This window comes from Formica exsecta, unplaced genomic scaffold (assembly GCF_003651465.1).
Source record: "Formica exsecta isolate Colony F162 unplaced genomic scaffold, ASM365146v1 scaffold37, whole genome shotgun sequence".
Taxonomy (NCBI): domain Eukaryota; kingdom Metazoa; phylum Arthropoda; class Insecta; order Hymenoptera; family Formicidae; genus Formica; species Formica exsecta.
Window position 1 is genome coordinate 1,644,091 of NW_021850941.1, and position 18,092 is coordinate 1,662,182.

General features: G+C 33.8%; 3 protein-coding genes and 1 pseudogene across 10 annotated transcripts in view; 2 read left to right on the forward strand and 2 right to left on the reverse strand.

Moving 5' to 3' along the window:
• The window catches only part of LOC115239254 (eukaryotic peptide chain release factor subunit 1), a 13,166-nt gene extending 10,918 nt beyond the window's left edge, over positions 1–2,248 (reverse strand). For 3 of the 6 annotated variants that reach the window (XR_003884610.1, XM_029813684.1, XM_029813685.1), the window contains exons 1-6: positions 2,004–2,248; positions 1,487–1,769; positions 997–1,172; positions 667–794; positions 430–580; positions 107–297 (exon numbers count right to left, since the gene is read on the reverse strand). Coding sequence is in view for 5 of the 6 variants with exons in the window: in XM_029813684.1 (XP_029669544.1) it covers positions 107–297; positions 430–580; positions 667–794; positions 997–1,172; positions 1,487–1,572 (732 nt within the window). In the remaining variant the exon portion in view is untranslated. The other 3 variants (XM_029813681.1, XM_029813683.1, XM_029813682.1) reach the window with 3 other exon arrangements.
• Positions 2,249–2,422: 174 nt separating this feature from the next.
• LOC115239253 lies at positions 2,423–10,929 on the forward strand. 3 transcript variants are annotated; one of them, XM_029813678.1, is made up of 7 exons: positions 2,423–2,776; positions 3,406–3,748; positions 3,999–4,243; positions 4,353–4,547; positions 4,675–4,950; positions 5,023–10,490; positions 10,588–10,929. In XM_029813678.1, the coding sequence occupies exons 2-6, from the start codon at positions 3,598–3,600 to the stop codon at positions 5,740–5,742; spliced, it is 1,587 nt and encodes a 528-aa protein (XP_029669538.1). In that variant the 5' UTR covers positions 2,423–2,776; positions 3,406–3,597; the 3' UTR covers positions 5,743–10,490; positions 10,588–10,929. The 3 variants fall into 3 exon arrangements, with proteins under 3 accessions (XP_029669538.1, XP_029669540.1, XP_029669539.1); XM_029813680.1 differs by having other exon boundaries at positions 5,035–10,490; XM_029813679.1 differs by having other exon boundaries at positions 4,002–4,243.
• Positions 7,603–12,825, reverse strand: LOC115239252. The gene is made up of 10 exons (XM_029813677.1): positions 12,698–12,825; positions 12,131–12,596; positions 11,807–12,058; positions 11,646–11,733; positions 11,493–11,548; positions 11,164–11,378; positions 10,956–11,083; positions 10,545–10,792; positions 10,447–10,475; positions 7,603–10,317 (listed from the first exon to the last, which is right to left on the reverse strand). Exons 2-10 carry the CDS (start codon positions 12,590–12,592, stop codon positions 10,167–10,169), a joined length of 1,629 nt encoding a protein of 542 aa, XP_029669537.1. The 5' UTR covers positions 12,593–12,596; positions 12,698–12,825; the 3' UTR covers positions 7,603–10,166.
• A 1,043-nt stretch (positions 12,826–13,868) lies between these two features.
• LOC115239259 lies at positions 13,869–18,086 on the forward strand (annotated as a pseudogene).
• The last annotated feature ends 6 nt before the right edge of the window (positions 18,087–18,092 follow it).

The following is an 18,092-nucleotide window of genomic DNA, read 5'->3' on the forward strand; positions in this document are numbered from 1 at the left end:
AAAAAAAAAAAAAAACAACCCCTACTTTTATCTTGCTATATATATAAACAAATATACATTAAGAAATTAATGGAAGATAACACATTAATAAAAAGAAATTGCTTACTGGATCAAACATATCAGATTGACTAAGTTCCGTCTTGAAGTCGGCACTACCCGCGAGAATCAATCCAGCGATATTAGGTTTATCGTTAGTGATATATAATTGAGTAGCAACTTCAGCTACTTTTCGAACATAATTATGCCGCTTTTCCATACGTAATCGGGCAAAACGCAACGCAGACTGACCTCCTCTGCCTAAAATTAATAACTTTTACAACATCTGATATATATCCGATCTATCTTATTCTATTGATTCTTGAAAAACCGATGATGAAAATAAATGATTTTAATTTTTTTTTTCTTAGTATTTGAATATATCACACATACCATGCTTCTTGGGAAGGTCCACGGTGAATTTATGTAATACTTCACGTGTATTGCCTTGTAGCGTGCCAAACAACGCTCCATTACCATCCATAACAATAAAACCAAATTTGTTATCATCAGCAAGTAATGCTGTGAGTGCTTCTGTATGAAACTGCAAAATGTAATATAATTTATACAAAAATTATGCATAAATACAGCGAAACATATATGCAAATATGAGAATATTACAAAACATACCTTATTATCACAAAGATATAAAGAAGTATTAATAGGCTTGAAAGGTTCAAAATCGATGTTGACTTTCTTTTCTTTTCCTTCTTCCGTTACAATAGTTCCACAATAAATTACCAGGCCATTTGGAGGCACTGAAAAATATATTAATATTTATAATTAATAATCATAAATAGCAATATTGCACACATAATAAATGACTTAAATGTAACATATTTTCCTACAGTTAGAAAGAATTAAATATATATATTGCAACTGTATATAAAACTAGATTCTCATATACTCTGTTGTATTAATAAGTAAATATATATTAATATTAATGAAAAATATAATTACCTTTAGTATATAGCTTTAGCCTATGCTGTACCGATGTGATTGCACCCAAAACAGATAATCTATTTACACGTGACTTAATATTCGATGCTGTGCCAAATTCATCCGCCAGCATCTTGCTTACTCTTGATATTTGGTCCTTTGGAGGTATGATTAATGAAATCATACTTGTACCATTCCTGCAAAGACATATACATGTTTTAAAATACCTAGACGCTGCTGAATATCATTAAAAGATTGCTGTGGAGAAATCTTCTAAGCCATTGCCCTAATCACACGAGACTTACATACTTTTTCTACAATATAAGAATTTCTGACAAATAACTATATTAATAAAGGTTAACACATATATCGGTTGCAATAAGATCGCGGCGTTTAAACGCAGCGCACGGCGAGCGAGCACATGCTCCACGAAGCCATATGTCAGGATGGCCCGCGCAACGGTAACAGCTGACAGTATAAGACAAGGCAACGTTGGCGCCGACCTACTTACCCCCTGGCCATCTCGAGGCTCTTTATGAGCTTTTTGATCTTCCAGATCTCGACATTGCGGTCGGCGGAGGTCTCCTCGTTCGACATCGCTGCTGGTGTGCGTGAGGACGCGTGGTCGCGGCGTTACAACGTGCCCAATGCTGGGGATTTATCGCTGTCGCGCGCACTCTAGTTCGCCCGTTGGTGGACGATGACGATGATGAAGATGAAGACGACGACGACAACGGTGACGAGCAGGCAATGTGGCCCGCGCGTCGATCAAGCCGGGAACGACGGGTTTCTCTCTACGAAAATCACACGATCGGAATATTATAGATAGCTATGATTTACCGCACCAATCCAGTTCGCACCGGATTATATCAACCACGACAAAACGTGGTCGACATAGCCATTCAACGCAGGGGCGGTCGTCCGTTCATTCTCTCCGCCCAATGTCGCGCGCGCGCGGGCATTAAACGTTTAAGCACGCGCTGTAGAACGGCCACCTTCGCACGCGGCTGTTCCTTTTGTTCACTCACTTTTCGGGAGATCGTTACACGGTGTGATTAGGTGCGCCGATGCGGATGTCGGTGCGGCGAGATGGCTTTCTTCAACGGCGACACAGCTCGTGACACAGCGAGTACCACGCGAGCCTCGGAATGCACACGTCGGCCATGCGATGGCACAGCGGAAACGTCAGTGGATCACGGTGGACGTGCCACACCACGAGAAAATGGGAAGCACGAAAAGACTTCGAGGCCGCCCGCCCAGTCGCATACGAGCGTAACTCGACCGCAAGTCGCGTTCGCATTGATCAGCGCGCGCCTTGTACATTGTACCTTATGCCTTGTGTCGCCTACGCATTGAATCGCGGTAGCGACAATTGCGGACGCGCATCAAACTCGTCGCGCCTTTTCCACGCATTCAAATTTGCATCGCGTATCTAAATTACACATTATATATACATAGTTGATCGCACATTGCGATTTCATATTTTTTTCCGAAATATAAAAACACGCGACATTATGTCAAAGTTATTAAGATAAGGAAATAATTCTGAGCGGAGACGATCTTCCCAATTGATTCTTCCGTTCCAAATGATCCACGACCATTTTTTGCCGTTCGGCCAATGAATAAAGAGAGAGACAAGTTGCCCCATCTGTTGTTTCTAGGTCGTTGTGATGGACGCAGATCATGGGCAAAAACAGCAAAAAGGCAATGGCGGCTATCCATTGGACGGTCAATGAGCTCACCGTGAAAAATCTCGGAAAAATGTGATCTACACGTCGCGATTGACGAGCGTAAATTCGAGGTAGGTATTCGCAAATATCTCGGCGATAGCACGCGATTTTCTCGACGCGATGGCATTCATTTAAGATATCGCTGGGATAAGAATCTGACAACCACATGTGGATCTGGAGCGACAGAACGATTCAATGAAGGAAAAACACTTGATTTGTCATTAAAAATTTGAAATATTTTTCATGTTAATCAATAGTTGAGTCATATACATTAAATTAAAATTTTATTCATGCGATCAAACCATCTACCATTGCTCGCTTGCACTTTAATCTCGAGTATGTCAAACGCATCGACGTGACATGAGACAGTCTTGTTTGTATTAAATAAATATCATGTGTTTGTCAATATGTAATATATTTGTTTACAACATTTGGTGTACATGCTTACATTAATTTGTCGAGTTTAATAATAAAAAATTTAATATATTTTTTGGATGATAAGAGATTTAAGTAACATTTTTATTAACTTGATAAAATAAGTTACATTTCAATGTAGAAAAATTTAATTAGTGAAATACACAGAAAGATTTGTATAAAATATTTAAAGATTATAACTATATAAAATCTTCTCTTTTACATTATATAAACTATAATCTGTTTATTCAATGTTACTATATAATCTTGCTTCTTTTTCCTGCAGGTGTGGCCTGAAGGCGGAGGAGTATTGTTGCCTGCAAAGGTAAAAATGGCACACAATATGAACAGGCAATGGCTGGTAGACAGGTGGACCTGTCTTCGAATCGATTAGATAATGCATGCTGGTCGCTGACAGGTCAAGTAGAAAAGTACGACAGCAGGCAGGAAGGAGTAAATGAGCGAGCGCACTTGAGTAATGAGCGAGACTCGGCATTATCCTATTCGCTCGGTCTCCGATTTATACGCAGCCGAGGAAATAGAAGTGCTTCTCCTAGAAGAAATACGCGACTTAGAACCACCACCTGCCATATATTCTAGACCCGAAGATATTCAGGACTTCGAGATTGGTATGTACAATCAATTAATTTTAATTTTTTAATTAATGCTCATATATTATTTGAAATTTATATAATATTGCCAAATTTCTTAAAATCAATGCTGATTCAATTATTGCTCTATAGTTGTTCTCTGAAACGTTAAAATAACATGTAGTTGTTAAAACTCTGACTAACTGCCATTATCTATCTTATTTAAAATCATATTTATGTAATTGCATATATATGACTCTGTACAATAGTTTCAATATTATATCAATAGCAGGCAGTAGGACAGGGGGGCGAATCAGCTCCCAATCATCGGAGCTGGATTCGCCAGGAGTCCATTCAACAGTCCACTCTTGGGATTCACATGCTAACTATCATGGTCACTATGGTAATAGTGATCACAGGCCTGGCTCTTCATCCAATGCTCTGGCTTGGTCCCGTGCGAGCCATGTGGTTATTTATTGTGACATACAAGGACATCTTAAAACAGCTACGGGTGTTGTTAGACTCTTATTACTTGTAAGTATAAAATTACTTATATATATGAAATGATAAACTAGAAACATATTATGTGTGATTAAAATAATAAGATTGTTTTACACATATAGATATTAATTATATTTTGTAGATATCCTCTGCAGCTTGTTTGGCCACTTTATGCAGTTCTGGTACTGCCAAAATCAGCCTTTTTATGCTGCCTTTAGCAGATCGTTTACGATTCATGATCTTTGTAGCTGTTTTCTGTTTCTTGGTCACCGCAGCCCTTCTCTTCCTTGATATTTCGCACGTCATTTACATCCTTCCTTTAAATTGGGCTAAGCTGGTAAGTAGTATTTAATTACAATATAAATGTATAAATAACATTTGTTTTAATTATATTTTTAAATATTAACAATTGCAAAGTATTGATACTGTTAAACACATGTAATAGAATCTATTATTTTTTATAGAATGCTATAGTATTCACTGGCATAGGTTTGTCATATGCAGCAAGTAGCGCTTTACTAGCATGTACAGTATGGGAATACCATAGTGGAGGCTGGGTACCAAGACGCACACGTTCCCAACTGACTGCCGCAGCAGTAGTGGGACTTTCATGCGCTCTCTTAGCATTTTTACTTTCGTGGATACATTGTCGGAATGGATCAAGTTGTAAAGGTCAAGATTCTCGTAGTCATACACCAACACAACTCTACAAACCTGTTGATAATTCTTCCTCCTCCGGGGTAAATGTATAATCTATTTTATGGTGCAACTATTATTTATCAATCATAGTATAAACATAACCTAAAATGCAGGTCACTTTGAAGGAACGTAGTCCTAAAAGACCTGCCTCGTGGGCCGTGAAAAATCAACAACCGAAGAAACGCAACACGGACAGTGACACAAACACTAGTAACGGCGGCCATCGCGGTAATCATGAAAGACTTAAACAAGACGCCAACAAAAAGGACCATTGGGCTTCGGCCAAACAACACATTTTAGAAACACATACGAATAACGAGGATACTCATCGGGAAGATACTCAACGCGAAGATACCGAGATTGAGAGGAGACGGAGAAGACGAAGGAAAGAAGGTGATAGTAGTTCGACTGGTGACGGAAACGCACCAGGTAGCAGTAAAGTCGATGCTAGCTGTGTTACCGCGGAGGAGGCTAAGACTAGACGAGTGCCGCGAAAGTTACCTCTACAATCTACAGTGGAGCAACCTCACTCGTGGTCCGACGCCGAACGTAGAAATAGTGGCACGCAAGTTAGAAGTAAAACTAAGCAAATGCCAGTGAATAATGACGCACAGAATTGTTGTGACATGAACGAGACTAGATCGATCAATCAAGTGACTCGGAACGGCCTCCGAAACTGGGAGGCAGAATGTACATCTAACAGCGGCAGAGAAGAAGCTACTGACGCGAATGTGATTATTCGTAACGCCATGTGGTCCGGACAGTGGCGCCCACCACCAGATGATGTTCAACCTTGCTCTAGCAAAACTATCGATCCTTATAGCTTTGCCTGATCGTCTTGTGAAATACGAAGCACACATACTTTAGGTAAAAAATAAACCTGTTTAACCGAACAATTTCTGTAAACAGTTTGTGACAAAATTTTTTATAAAGCAAGTACATGATATACTTTATGTTGAATATTTTCCTTAGACCGCAACTGTACTTGAAGTGTTACTTGTTACATAATTGAAATCTTATATCTTTCTCTTGTTTGCATATAAACTTGCCTGACTTCAACACATATTTTGTATTCTCTATATTAAAAAATGCACAGTGAGACTGAAGAACACAGTATTTTGGTTTTACATGTTCCATCTGTGTTTTGAACTGTGCATAAAACCAGATGTGATTTAAAAAATGTAAACGTAAGATATACATATATATATATACATATATATAACAATCATATGTATATATATATGATTGTTACACTTCATACATGCAACAGGTGAAAAAGACCATAGCCCATACTTACTGTAGGGTTTATCAAGTTTGTTGTTATCCAATTTTACAGGACGAAATCATCGTGTCCAAAGATTTAAGATCCTGTATAAAGTCATTGCTGCCTTGTACATTTTGCTGCCAAGAGGATAAATTTTCTTTAGTTCGGGTCTCTCGACGTTTTGCATGACACAAAACCAGACTGCCCAACTTTGATAAGCAAATAATGCCACTTCATTCCAATCATGTACCAAATAATAAATTTAAGTAAGTTTTAACGGGATTTTAAGTATAAGACCACTATAGAGCATGTAACACCGATATATATATTTGGAATAATAATCATTTTTTTATCGTATTTTGATGCCAATATGTTTTGAGCTCCGTGCATACTTGAAAAAATGTTTAATATGTGTATGTGTGTGTGTGTATGTATGTGTATACACATACACACACACACATAAAATATGTTATAAGAATTTAAAATTCTATAAGGCCATTATATAAAGTATGTGTGTGTGTATATATATACTTTACGTAATAGCCTTATTGAAAATTTTAAATTCTTATGACATATTAAAAAGAATTTTGCAAATAACAAGTTTATGTTCTGAAAATTTTTAAATGACATTATACAACTCTTTCAATATTGTTTGCACTGAAGGATCGGTTTGGCATCCATTATTACTCCCTATGAATGAAATAGTATGCATGGAACGATTATTTGTTATATTATTCCAATTGGCTCGTAAACTCTGAAGTGTGTTCATTATATTACAATAGTATCATTCTTACACAAGGACGGACTTAAAAAATGATTATGCTTAATTGATTTTTACCTAAAGCAAATGATTCTGTATAATATTCTCAAATTAAATAATATTAATTTTGAAAAACAATAATTGACAGATGGTTGATTACATTCTTCATTAAATTTTAACAAATTGGATATATCTAAAACACATAATCGTAATTTTTATCTTTTTTCATATAATGCAGAAAATAGAAGTTTTGCTATAGTTAGTTAAATTTTAAAAAAGAATGGTCCGTCCCTGTTCCTATAAAGAAACATACGCACTATTTTTAGGCATTTTACATAGCTTTAAAGTTACTAGATGAGCAGTATTACGTATTGTGTTATTTTTCCGCTTTAATAAGAAACTCTAGAGTCAACTCTAGTCATTTTTTTGTACAACTATCTCTTCTTAATAATCCATAAATTTAAAGAGCAAGGTATTTTTTAGTACATACATATCGTATTAGAAGTACAATTCATCCTAGAAGAACTATTGAGCGCTTGTTTCTTGATTGCTCGTGCTATTGAATCTCTTTTAATATGTAACATTCTTAAAGCGAATTTCTCTCTGATACCTCGTTTCTCTTTTATTCGATCTATCACGATCTATTATACGATTGAATAAACGCAAACATATTAGTTAATCTTTATTAAGGCCACTATTAAAACAGCTATTTTGTCTTTTGATACGAATGTAAACACAAACGTAGCAAACAGGCATATAGATCACACATTTATTGAATTTTAATGCGTCGACCTTAAATCAATTAATAGTGTAAGAGAAATGCGTGTTCATATAGGTTTATAAAGAAAAATAGCATGTAATACAGCAGCTTCGTTGTGGCAAATATTGAGAATGTCATAACTCGTGTTTTGTTAGGCACAATAAAAAATAACGAGTAACTTTTCTGTGGCCCATTATCGATATGCTGGGATACGTTTGAAAGTGTGAATATATCTCAAACTTAATAATGTCACTTTAGAGTAACTAAACGAATAAACTAAAATGTCAGTTGACATTATAAGGCAATTACCTTTGAGTTAAAAAAAAATGTACAGACACTGCCAGAAGAAATATAACGCTCTTTGAACGTAGTATCGATTGAATCCATTCTTTCTCTTAATGACTTTTTATCCAAGGGCTTATAATTTTAAGATCTGTTATAATTTGTCATATTTGAATTTGAATTCGGCACATATAGCAGTGTAATGTCTTTATAAAACCAGCATGAAAATTTTTTTATGCATCAAAAAAATCCCTTTTGTCACTCATTCTCGTCACTTTTTGCATTATACAACATTTTAATTTATCATTCATATAGTTAATATTCTAGATAAATCCAAGTGGATTAGCGACAAATATGTTAAATTATAACACAAATGCACGATTATTTAATTCGAAATAATCCTAATTTTTTAAAAAATATATGTTTCGTGTAAATGTTATATTATAACACACATACACTCATACTCAATAAGAATAAGTCTATATTTTATAAGATTTTCATGCTTTTTGACCCACACACACACACGCACATATACACACACGATGTTACTTTCAAATAAAGGACTAGCTGTCTGGATTAAAGTCATTATTATTGCTATAATAAAGATCAAATGATGTCATTTGACTTCAATATTTGCGACAATTATATTTGCTTCAACGAAGCCAATTAATAAATAGCAGCATGTTTGTGATACATGAAGCACTGTTTTCTTAGAATTTGAATAAATTATAATTCGGGCAATAAATTTCAATTATGATTAATAAGCGCAGATTCTTTTTATATACTAGGTTCGATCGACAATGACTTATAGTGATAGTATGACAATCCAAGTCTGTACATGACCTGATATCCTCCAAAAATCAGGCGAGCTAAAAGGAATCGACAGAAAATCATTGTATAAAATAAACTTCTTAATTATTTGAAAAATGTATTCCTTCACGATTTCAAATATTAGGAATTTAATTTCACAGTATAAATTTCTGACAATTTTCGCTTTAATTCTTCTAGCAGGATAATTTAATTGGCCTAATTTCTCACCAAATAATAGACATAACATTGTATGTTTCAAGTAAGAATGTTCATTTTATTTAAATATGTCGAATGTGTTCTAAAATATTTATATAGATATATTCGCGCGGATACTGATAATGTCATTGTATTTATATATTTAGTTACATGTGAGTGCATAATGTGATGCTGCCAATATTTAGAATGAACATCAAACTGTAGCGACACATTAATTGTAGAATTATTAGGCGAATCGTGAATTGAATGTCTTGAGCAGAGGTCTGAGAATGAATATGAATGAATACGGCTTGACAGATTACCAAGAATGACGCAGATATTATGCGACGAAGCATCTTGGTGATTTTGTCGCGCTGGTAGCGAATGATCTGGACAATAAATGATCGATGAGTCACGTAACATCTAAGTTAGCGTTATCACGTATTCTTTTAAACGTCATTTTGTACATCTAGGAATAACTCGAAAACGAGTATTATTATATACACTATTGATTGTGCGAAGTTGTGCGTGTGACTGTATGTTATTTAAGAATATATCATAAATCATCTAGTCATTAGAGTGAACTTTGTGTAATGTTACTCAAACAGAATATAATGTCCATTCATTAGTAAGTGCGTTAAATACGGTTCAATTGGCGATAGCTAAAAATATAACATTATATTCTGCGTATACCATTGAAAAACCATTATGTCACGCAATCGTCTAAAATATAAACAAAATTATCAAAATCGTTGTGCGATTGAACCTTATAAGAGATTCATGTCTTATAAGGAATCAAGATATCCGACGAGAGATGTGTACATATAAATCGTTATATACGATAATCTTTTTATAATCAATACATAATAACACGTAATTATTTTCAATACAAAAGCAAAGCAAATATAAAGAAAAATATGAACATTTACGAGAGCGGTAAAAAAAATCCATGTCGAGCTTATATATGTATTATACTTATATTTATCTTAATATTTTATCAATCTATGATTATGTGAGTTTTTTAACATTCTTACTGATATTATTGTATCAACTAGTTCTTTATCTTGATATCTAGAGCTGCCATACACAGGAATGAACAGAAATTATAAAATTATACCATTTGTGCATGCAACTTTATAAGTACCGCTCAACGGAATTTCTCACTTCAATGCAAGAGAAAAATCGCTCAATTGTTAACATTGTTGCGTTCAATCTCCTTCAATTTTCCGACTATGTCTTCCAAACTCTTACGGCGTATGAAGTGCTTCGCTTGAGCACTTTCGTTTGACGTAAAGGAATAGGGATACACAGGTCCGATGTAACGATGAATCCAACCACTTGAATGAAGAAACAAAATGTTACCATTACATAAATACGATTTCAATATCAAGTATAAAGAGAGAAAGAGAGAGAGAATCATATTTCAAATATATTTCAGTTATTGAGCATATATATAAATGACTTACTTTTGATTTCGGGCATACAGGGGCGAAGTCTGTAATCATATACGGTGAGTAAACACGTGTTCTGAAATAAGCTTACTTATGTCTTTACATCTTCTTACCTGCTGTTGAAGTCTTAATTGCTTCAGTAATAAATATTTATAGACTGATTTCGCCCAACTGTATTGATTACCATGCACGTTTGATAATCCGGATAACTCAGCCGGATACGTTAAAAATTGCGGTCTCGTCATGAAATGACGCTGTTGATGAAACAGGTGTTGCTGCTGATCTATGTAATTCGAGTAATACGGATCATCGTAACCCGTTAAATGATCCGAGGAAGATGCTAAAGAATTCGTGACTGCGACTGTGAAAAAATCGAAGTAATCAGCGCATTTAATGTTATCACATACCTCACCAACTATGATTTATTATATTTTACACGCGAGGTATCAGCGAGTCATATCTAAAGGCTTGCTAAACAAAATATATATAATGTAATATTAAAATATGATTTTGATGATGTAAACCTTTAGCTCTTTGAACACTCAATAACGTGTCGTAATAATGTTTTTTGTACGCAGCTAGTTGAGACATTGAATGAACTCGAAAATTGTTTTCTGTATTTATATCGTTCGACTTTGATTCTATCTTGCATCTGTGTGAATTAAAAATCATTTTATTATTAGTATTGTCGCGCGATTAATCTGTTAAATACAATAATAATTACACATTTACCCGTGCATTGATTCTTCTGAATTATTTTCTTTGCATTCAAGTGTAATCACTTTCTTTTCCATAATGTAATCTAGATTATTTTGCTGTAATTGCGATTCAGTTACTTTATTGATTTCCTGAGTATTACATTTGCTTTGCAATCCACTAAATGCTTTTTGTTTCGTTTTTTTGTCCAATTCTCTTTGATTCTTTCTTAAGTTAATATCCGTATTTTGCTGATTTAAAAATAAGCAGCAATTGCTGTTATTATTTGAGATACTAGATGTAAAATTTTGTTCTGAAACTTTGCGTGGCATTCCAGGTTTCTGATCTTTCGACGTAAAACATACCAAATTTAAGGAGCTCGACTGTGGATGCGATCTGGTGCGTGGAAAAGTCGACAATTCTGTACATACGTACACGAAAAATTACTTTTTTATAAATTTATACCTTATCTGATTAATATATGTGTGATATAAATAAATGAAATAATGATATATTACCAATAAACGTTCCTTCTTGTGCTCGTTTTAAAAAATTCTTTAAGCTTGTTTTAAGCTTATCGCGCATCGTTGCCAAAAGATCGTCCGTCTGTAAAATTTAATGAATTTAATTACTTTTGGGAAAAAAAGCTAATTAAGATTCCAAATTTTATCTTTAATACATCTACGACAATATTCTGGTCTTCGTTCCAACACATATCTATATTATCTTTAATTGTCTGTTTAATTGTTGCATTTTGGCCAATATCGATTATCATTTGGGAAATGCCAAATTTTTTATCTTTATTGAATGCATTATTATCTTCACTTTTTTTATATTCGTATTTAACATTATTAAATTGTCGTGGAACTTTATCTTGCCACAAATTCGCTATTATCTCACTATCTTTATATGTCTTTATAGAGCATGTATCCTATAATTAGAAATCTTTATAATTAATATCGGCTCGTTTATTTCACTTTTTTATTCAATTTTTATTACAAACCTGATATATCGTCTGAGATGATGAATACCAAAGATCTGGTTCATTAACGGTACTAATTCTAGTAGGTGTATTGTATTTCTTATTAAACAGATATTGTTGGTAAAATGACATCTGATATTTATTATTTCTGTCCAGCCAATTCTTTGGATTATTACTTAATTGATGTCTCAACGAATCAGCCTGCCGATTAATATAGGATGCAGAATTTGGACTGACATCAGCTACAATTTCTGAACGAGGAAATTCGCATTCTATGGTTTTGTACAAGTGGTTTACGTTTTTTACATGACTGTGAATTGTTGAAATTTCGTTCTCAGGGAAACCTCGAAAAGGGAATGCTTCGGAAAGTGATGACTTAAAATTTGACGCATTCTTATTATATAAAAAACTTTGTTTTGATGATAAAATATTATTGTCCATTATTCCGTCCATATTTTTTACGTCAAACATATTTTGAAACATATTGCTGTTGATATGATAATATGAGACATGAAACTATATAAGAAAGAGATAATAATATATAAAAGAATAAAGAATATAGCGCGCGCGTAAAGAGAGAAGACTTACTTTTCCTGTAGATTAAGTTTAATAAAACCTGTAGTTGTATGAAAAACTTCTTTAATCTTGTGATCTGGCACATTATCTGGAACAGGTATTACCGAAAGCAATAACTGTTTTTTTCTAGAATTACAGTCTTCTAGTAAATCTTGGACTTTTCTCAACACACATTCGTATGCAATAATACCATCTTTTGGCTGATATATGTGTAGTAATTGCGTTATTATATTTGCTATATTGTTTCCCTCGTAATCATGCTTTAGAGCTGAATACAATGATGAAATATCTTTATCTACTGATCCAACGGTGTCAATACCGTTTTCTGCAATTTATAAAAATATCTTGATTAGTTTTTCTATTATGTTAAAATTAAGATTTAATTCTATATTTTATATCAACAACTTTGTTATTGTTTTAATTTATTAATTAATATTTGAATTTTGAAAACGCTATTTTATATATATATATGTTCATTAAATTTAATAATTTTTGTATTTAATTGTAAATCGTGTGGATAAGATAAATAATGTAATAGACATGAATTAATTACGTAAATAAATAGACATGATTAGTTAATAAGTGTGGAATTGACAGCCACAATCTATATGCAACCATTATTTATTTTTAATTCTACGAAGATTAATTATATTAAAAAATTATGTTACTCACGTTGCTCAAAGTTATCCATGTTAACAATAATATAAGGCTTAAATTAAAAAGAGAATGGCAAATTTTACAACAATCTTGAATATTTTACCGAAACTCCAATTCGAGTCAAAATAAGGTGAAATAATTGAAGCAGCTTGCGTTTCCATTATTGGAAACAACTGACAAATGCAATACACATGACTCATTTGTAAAAAAACGATTACAAATAAAATATATATTAATATACGTAGTGAACAAGAAAAATGAATGACTAAATGACTTGAAAATATTGGATATATAAAAAGATAAGTTCTCCATTATTTCCTGTATTTTTGATATTCTCTTTAAAAAGTATAATTATTATCTTCCGTTGTTTAAAATAGACGTACTTACATCTTTAAGAAGGAAATTGCATTTCTTTAAGAAGGAATTGCATCGGCTAAATAAAATACACAACTATAAGTTCTGTATGAGGTGAGTGGATTATTTTAATGAGATTTCGTCGTGCGGAGCTCGGACCACAGCATTCTCCATGTAAGTAATCCCGGAGACTTTGCAAGGATTACTGATTAATGATTATTATAAAAGCACGGTCGCAGTGTAGACCATATTACTTAGTGCAATATGCTCCGACAGAAAACACTTTTACTTTCCATCTACCTGCTGGCATTCTCTGCCAGTTTAGTTCCGGCACTTCCACCCGGAGCGTCATGGACAAGCTTTGTATCCAAACCTGGTAATATCATATTTTTTATTTTGTCTTTGATATTTTATAAAAAAATGAAAGATTAGAGACAATTGCAAGTATTTCTTTTTAAATTAGAGATTTCTTATTTTTAAAATGTCTTTTAGATGATCCAAATTCAAATAATCTTCTAAATGTCAAATATTAAATATAAAAATAAGGTATATTTAATTAATTCTTTAGAAAGATGAGAGATTTATTTCTCATATATATATATAATTATATTTTCTTTTTCACAAAATAAATAAAATCAAATTAGATACGTTTAAAAAGAAATGAACAACTTTGACAATTTCAAATCCAATTTCATAAAGTATTTTTATTCAACTCTTTTTAATTTATTAATTTCTTTTGTTGTGTAATTATGTAAAAAATACTTTTATTTATTGATTATTAGTGCATCGTTTACTATCTTATAGTTTATTCGCGAGCTCTTGGACCTCCGGCAGGAATCGACACGATATCCGTGCCTTACGCACCGAAATCTCCACTCTTCCCGAAGTTTGTTGATCCGAAGACGTTAATCTCTAAGAAGACGGATATGCTGAGCAACTTGTTTGGTGGTTTAGGACCAGTTGCATATAATATGGCAGATGTTAAGCCGATTATATCGTATAGCGCAAGTGGACTCCCTTTAGATAGCACTGATAGCACAAATGCCTTATTTAATAAACGAGATATAATACAAGATGGTAAAGAGGAAGCGATCGACAATAGCGGTATACATGAACGCGGTATATTTGGTCCATTCGCTTCAAAGTTCGGTCCAATGGGTCCGAAATTCGGACCCGTTACGCCATTCTCATCGCCAGAGATAATGTCCGATTTGAGCAAAACATCCTTCTCCCGCAAAAGAAGAAGCATAGAAGCGCCTTCTTCCGCAAGCGACATCAATTCTATTCCGAGCTCATTGTCTTATCCAAAAGATCCACAAATAGTAGAAAATACGGCAACAAAAACAGCCGCTAGTGATACGCCAAAGGAATATTTACCGGGAATATTCGGACCTTTTGGACCAGGTGGGCCTTTCGGACCAGGTGGGCTCTTCGGACCAAGCGGCTCTGTCGGGCCAAGTGGCTCTTTCGGATCAGTGATGGATCCGAGCACGTTCACTGCAAAGAAGTCACCGTTCCTAGATACGCTCTTCAAAAATATTGCCACTAGCACTCCAGCAACAACGACCGAAATACCCACGCCGAAGAGCACTATAGTACCAGCCAGCTTTTGGTTACCATCTTCTGTAATTCCCAGCCCGACTGAATACACCCAAAAGGTGTCGGACTTTCTGGACAAGCTATTTGACAGTATAAAGTTAAATACGACTGCGCAAGAAGCAGATGATAGCTCAATTGCAAAAAGCAATTTTATGAGATCTCTAAAGTCTGATGATGTTTTATCGGACAAGTATGCAAGATCCTTGGACAATGCATCGTCCATTGCAGCTGCTAAGGACGCGATCGTTGATATTATACTGTCGGAGCTTGGCAATCTAAAGAGCGACATGATAGCAACTCTGAATGATCTAATAGCGTATGAAAAAACTGCAACAACCACCGCCGCTACGGCAAAAAAACCTTTTAAACCTTTTTCCAGTATATTTCCCTTTGCGAAACCAACAGTAGATCCAACACTTCCTTTTCAACAGAGAATGGCTGAGCTTAGTCAAGTATTCGATATGTTGACGGATCTGCAAAAAAACATTACCGCGGTTGCGAAGAATGCGATAACGGCTAATACTGGTACTCCGGACAGTTCGGCAGAACTGCCAAGGGTTCCATTAACTGATAGCGCTTCACCGATTAACAACACTCTCTTAGATGCTATTCTCAAAAAAATATCCATCATTGAGCCTGTAACTACGGCTTCTTATCCGGCAAGCCCTGTCAAAGAGAATCCTATAATGAGTAGAGCTCTGCTCCAAGAACCAACGTCTTTTTGGGTGTCTTATCCGGAGAATTCGGCATCTGCTGTAAAACGACAAGTGGACGATGATTTGCAATCGTACTTGGAATATGAAAACAACAACAATCGGCATGATCACAGACAATACACAAGAGGCGTAAAAATGCAGATGCATCAAGGATACCAGAGTCTACCCGCGGGCTCGGTTGAGTCTGTACAAGCCGGGGGAGGTTCTACACCGGGGCATCAAGGAGGAGGGATTAAGTTGCTGGTAAGTGTATGATCTTGTTCTGAAAAACCTATAATTATAACATTAATAATATGAATTGAAAAACATATCGAAAGAACAATACGATTCGTGTATTATAAAAGCATATCATCTCAATTGAAAAATTTTTTAAGCTAAATATGTATACCTCTTATTGAAAATCGTAATGTTCAAAATTAAAATCAGTTCGAAATGAAGAAAAATGTTTGGCAAGTTTTGTAATTATAATTATATAATTATCATTATTATTATAATTATAGTTATAATAATAATAATAATAATAATAATAATAATAATAATAATAATACATATATTGGTAATATTACATATTATTAAGAATAAAGCCAAAACTTTAAATTTTTTCTTTCACTTTTTAATCTATAATAAACATCATGTGTTGTATGTAATATCATATATCATATTTATAAAATGTACAGAAATCTCTCTCCAGAGAGAGAGAGAGAGAGAGAGAGAGAGAGAGAGAGAGAGAGAGAGAGAGAAAGAGAAAAAAAAAGAAAAAAAAAACATTTCCGAGTCTTAAGGATAATTTTTGACATGTTTTGCAATTTTTGAAAATCTATCCTTAATATATATCTATGTATACACACCTATTTATTTACGTGCTTAGAATTATCAGAAAAAATTACAAAAGTAAAATTAAAAATTACAACAATAAAATATTAAATATTGATCATTCAATAAAAATGAATGAAAGTCAATATGTATGTACACACATAAATTTTTTGTATCATAATATATAACGCACTATAATACCTTGGAAGCCTATGTACAAACTATATCTATTTAAAATGAGGATTGAAAATTAATAATTATATTATTAGATGATATTTCGACAAAGAGATCTTTGTGCCTACCGAAGAAAATAATATCCATATAAAGCTATAAAATATGGTAACCTCATTTGATTTCAGATTCAAATGCCTAAATTGCCTAATTCTCAAGCTCCAGGCTTTCAAAGTATTAGTTACAGTTAATATATGCAATATCTCTGAATTATGAATATCGAAGGCATCTATTCGTCTGTCACAGGAGCCTAATGCTTATGGAAATTTAAACAAATGGGCTGACTGGATGCAGTATGACAAAAATGCATATCAAGATCATAGGCACCATCATAATCAGCATTAACCCACTCTCAGCCAGCAGGAGTACTTCTTTCATCGTATATTTACATGATTGGATCTCAATGAAAAATCTTTTAAAAATGCTATTATTCGAAATTCCATATAAATAAACGTGTATGATTAAACGTTATTTCTTCAATAAAATATATATGTGGCAAAAGAAGGTAAAAAAACCGGTAATATTATACATAATCATATAATATCATCTGCGATAAAGAATCGAGATATGATATAACTAAGAATGAATTTTAAATGAATTTATTGCACAATTCGTTTTTTTACCAAACACAATACACGATTTTTTCTCTATTAGATGTATCGAAGGATATGAAAAGTGGATGCTCCCTCTAATGGTATTTATCCTATTCTCTAAATAATTATCTCTACATAACTCTCTTTCTTTAATAATAGCAGTCACGGAGCAATGTATTCAACAGTCGCACAGACAGATCGCGGCACACAGACGCAATCCTGCATCAAGTGCGTTGCTCTGTTTGTCTTCAATCAGCAATGCATTGCACGCAGGGTAGTGTTAGTGTGTTAGGAAGCATCACAATTTTGTTACGCGACATAACATTCTATAAGAAATGGACGTTGATATCTAACATTAATATCATTTTGAAGAAGTGAAGAGATAAGTTTCTATACTTCAGTACGAGAAACATCGTTTATAATATTCATTATATATATATATAT